This window comes from Amphimedon queenslandica, unplaced genomic scaffold (assembly GCF_000090795.2).
Source record: "Amphimedon queenslandica unplaced genomic scaffold, v1.1 AMPQUscaffold_10453, whole genome shotgun sequence".
In the NCBI taxonomy this organism is placed as follows: domain Eukaryota; kingdom Metazoa; phylum Porifera; class Demospongiae; order Haplosclerida; family Niphatidae; genus Amphimedon; species Amphimedon queenslandica.
Genome location: NW_003549283.1, coordinates 1 through 3,575, shown reverse-complemented (window position 1 = coordinate 3,575; position 3,575 = coordinate 1). Strand labels below are relative to the sequence as shown.

The 3,575-nt window shown below is 34.5% G+C and overlaps 1 protein-coding gene across 1 annotated transcript; it reads left to right on the top strand.

The window, feature by feature from the left end:
- Positions 1 to 150: 150 nt before the first annotated feature.
- LOC109590139 (uncharacterized) lies at positions 151 to 3,241 on the top strand (the record flags this gene model as incomplete). The annotated part of the gene is made up of 3 exons (XM_020006069.1): positions 151 to 362; positions 1,857 to 2,046; positions 3,005 to 3,241. Coding segments are annotated over exons 1-3 (433 nt in total), but the record flags the coding sequence as incomplete, so codon positions are not given.
- Between the last annotated feature and the right edge of the window lie 334 nt (positions 3,242 to 3,575).

Sequence of the window (3,575 nt, the reverse complement as noted above, 5' to 3'; positions counted from 1 at the left end):
ATTCATGTTTTACATTGGAGTTGAACCAAATTCAACTCCAGCGTCAATATGACGTCAGGACTAGTACATGTATCATATTGTAAACCTTCCTTAAGTGGTGAGCTTAAGCTAACAAGACATAATGTGTGTACATATACATGTGCATGTACATTTATTTGTGTTTTTAGAACTGGGAGTGTCTTAAACAAGGAGCAATACCTAATGATGGACTGTGGCCTAAGGAGAGATGTGCTCATGCCAGTACTATTATCAATGGTGTCTCTACCTCACCTACGCTAGTAGTGATTGGTGGAGGGGATAATAGTAATCAACCAGTGAAGGATTGTTTGTTATTAGACACAAACCAGTACAATTGGATGAAGGTATTAATACATTACACTGACATTATATTACATACATAGTGCATAGTTGCCAACCGTCCCGGAATGTCCGGGACAGTCCCGGATTTACTGCTGTTCTCCCGAAAGGGTCCCGGATTGCTCTCTGTCCCGGATCAGCCATTTTTACAGTCACACCCATACAAAATTGACCACTCCCAGTAATAAAAATTCAATTATTACCAATTATAATCATAGCTGCATGAACACTGAACTCAAAAGTTAAAATTAAGCTCAAAAATGAACTCAAATTGCTACTCAGGAACTGCTGCAGAAATGTAAGAAGTGATCATCATTAATCCTAGTGGGTGTGGTTCCAAGGGTGTGGCTTTCTGTCCCAGAATTCAGTGACAGAAAGTTGGCAACTATGATAGTGTATAGTAGGGTGGGTGAAATTTTTGGTTAAGATTTTGCAAATTGAACAAAATTGTAATTTTATTTGTATAGACCCTTTAGTGAGAAGGATTATGATTAATTTTGTGTTATACCTGTCAGTTATAGTGTCCACACATGTACATGTACAATAATTAGTTGCCATTTTTATGAGTTTAGAACAGTGTTTATGAAGCCTTTTGTCCAGTCAAGTAGTTGACTGAGTTCAGCACAACAGCATCTTTTGGTGATTATGCTTGTCAGCCATTGGATAATTACATAACGTTTTAATATTTTTTCTCTATAGTATTATAGTCTGTCCAGGTTGACTTCAGATCTTATTATTTATGCATGATTGTGGTTATTATAGAGCTCAGATGTTAAGTGGATCCAAAGTGGGCGCTAAGTGGTCCAAGCAGCCACAAAAAATTTTGCATCATAAGCAAAATTTTGTATAATTAATAAAAAGACAGTCATAAGCTTCTTTTGCTTTGGACTTCTTGGACACAGAATGAATATAGTTATAAACATTCAGAATGATTTCCTAAGTCTGGCTAGTCAGTCTCTTTCCTTGTTTTGCACTCTTCTTCCTACACTCGCCATTTTAAAAAATCACGCCCATTGTAATGGTGAAGGTGTGGTCTCTCCCAGAAATAGCAAAATGGAGGACAGGCTCAAGTGTTAAGTGGCTGCTAAATAAACTGATGGCGAGCGGCAACCATTTGATGTTTGGTATAATCTTGGTTTTCCATGTGTCCTTCTTCTATTTCACTTCATATTATACCAGCCAAGGCGCATCAGTTAAATAACTGTGCTGCAACAAAATCTTTAAGTTTGCAACTGTGCTGCCCGAGTTATTCAAATTCTTTTTGTCCTGAAGTCAACCCGGACAGACTATAGTAGTTTTCACCAAAAGGGATTCATTAGTTTTTGTATTTGTGGATTGGTTTTAGAAATATTATCAAGCAGTGATTCAAATCAGCCATTTTGCAAATGACCAGTGCAAATTTCAGTCATATACCCCATTATCAACCACTAGTGTTATTCTCTTTCAGTCTACGTTGTAAATCTTGTTACATGTATATCTTTACATTCTCTATTCCTTAGATTCCTCTACCTGATACTGTTACTGGTAGATATACTCATACTGTATCATCTTTTGTTCTTGATCCTAATCATGTGTTCCTGATAATAGTGGGAGGTGTTGTAAAGGCTGAACAGAAACATGTAGGGGGAGTAATGATATCGATTGGTACACCTGTTACTGATCCTAATATCACAATAGTAGTTGAACTAGGTAATATTAATTATTGATTTATGTATAATTTTATAAAATAAATATTTTACATGTATTGCTGTTGGTGAGGAGATAATTGGTAGTTCCATGAAAAAATAGCTAATACCTTAAGCCTACTATTTTTAGCGTCTACTAAATTTAGCGATATTAGCGAGAGAGCTTTAAATCGCTAAATTAAATAGATGCCAAAATAATTATTATTCATTATAATGGTTATTATGTATAGTTAATTTGGTTAAAAACGCTAAAATTAGTAACGCTAAACATGACTTTTGCTGATTTCGCTAAAATTAGTAGATGCAAATAATAGTAGGCTTAAGGTATAAAATCCACCATTTTGTTTCAATCTGAGCATGCTTTATGATAATTATGACATTATGTGGCACTATGTGCATCCGTGTGCATCTTAATTTTTGAGGTGTGTTAAATTTTGTTATTTTCGTGCTCACCTTAAATCCACGAAATTTAAACCACCTCTAATGCCATTCAATTGTATGTAGACTATGGCCAGAACACGAAAATTAGCTCACACTAATATTAACTTTTGAGCAAATTTCATTGAAAACACGAAATTTTGGACCCTCGAAAATTTGAACGTATACGGTATGAACTACATGTATTACTACAGACAATTTAAATTACATGGGTAGATTTATGATTGAGGCAGCATACAATCAATATCATTTTGTGCTAGTTAGATTTTGAAGTGCATCAAACAATGTGTTGCCTTTTGCTGTGCTCAACTTTTGTGATGATGTGGGTGGGGTAATTAGTAGGTGTGGTCAATTAAGTGGATTTTTTTACAAGAGTAAGCCTCCTTTGTGGTTTCTGATTGGTTTCATCACATACAAATTTTTTAAATTACATGTACTGTATGTTTTTGTCCTTTTCTCTCCCTCACTCAATCACTAACTTATTTTATTCCTTCCTTTTCCTTCTCCCTCCCTCTCTCCCTCAGTTTTTAATGATGGTCAATGGTCAGTGGGTCCAGTATTAGATTCATTTAATATTCCTTTATTGTATGAACTAATACTAAAAGAAAGAAGAAAGGAATTGATTGGAATGAATGAATACATGACAGATAAAGAGAAGGAGCTTCAAGTTATCAATGAGTTTTTACGTCATGATCTACAAGTGTCTAGAATTAACAACCAATCACTTCAGGAAGCACTTCTGGAGACTCAATCACTATCAAGTATGTGTACATGTATATTTAAATGCATAAATGTATGTACATGCATGCAACTGGAATGGCATGTACATGTAACTTTATATTTAAGGTAGAAGCTCCCATTGCCTTCATTAACTGAGTGAAACAGTCGTGTAGTTAATAAATGCCATAGAAACTGATACCAATGTATTTATATTGTATGAACATGTACGTGTATACTTTGAAACAAATAGCAACTACTGAAAAATGAATTGTACAATACATTTTTATAATATACATGTACATGTACATGTAGTTTAATTTTTACTGATGTTTTATTATAACGACACAATTTGATTGGTCAATTCAAACTGCATGT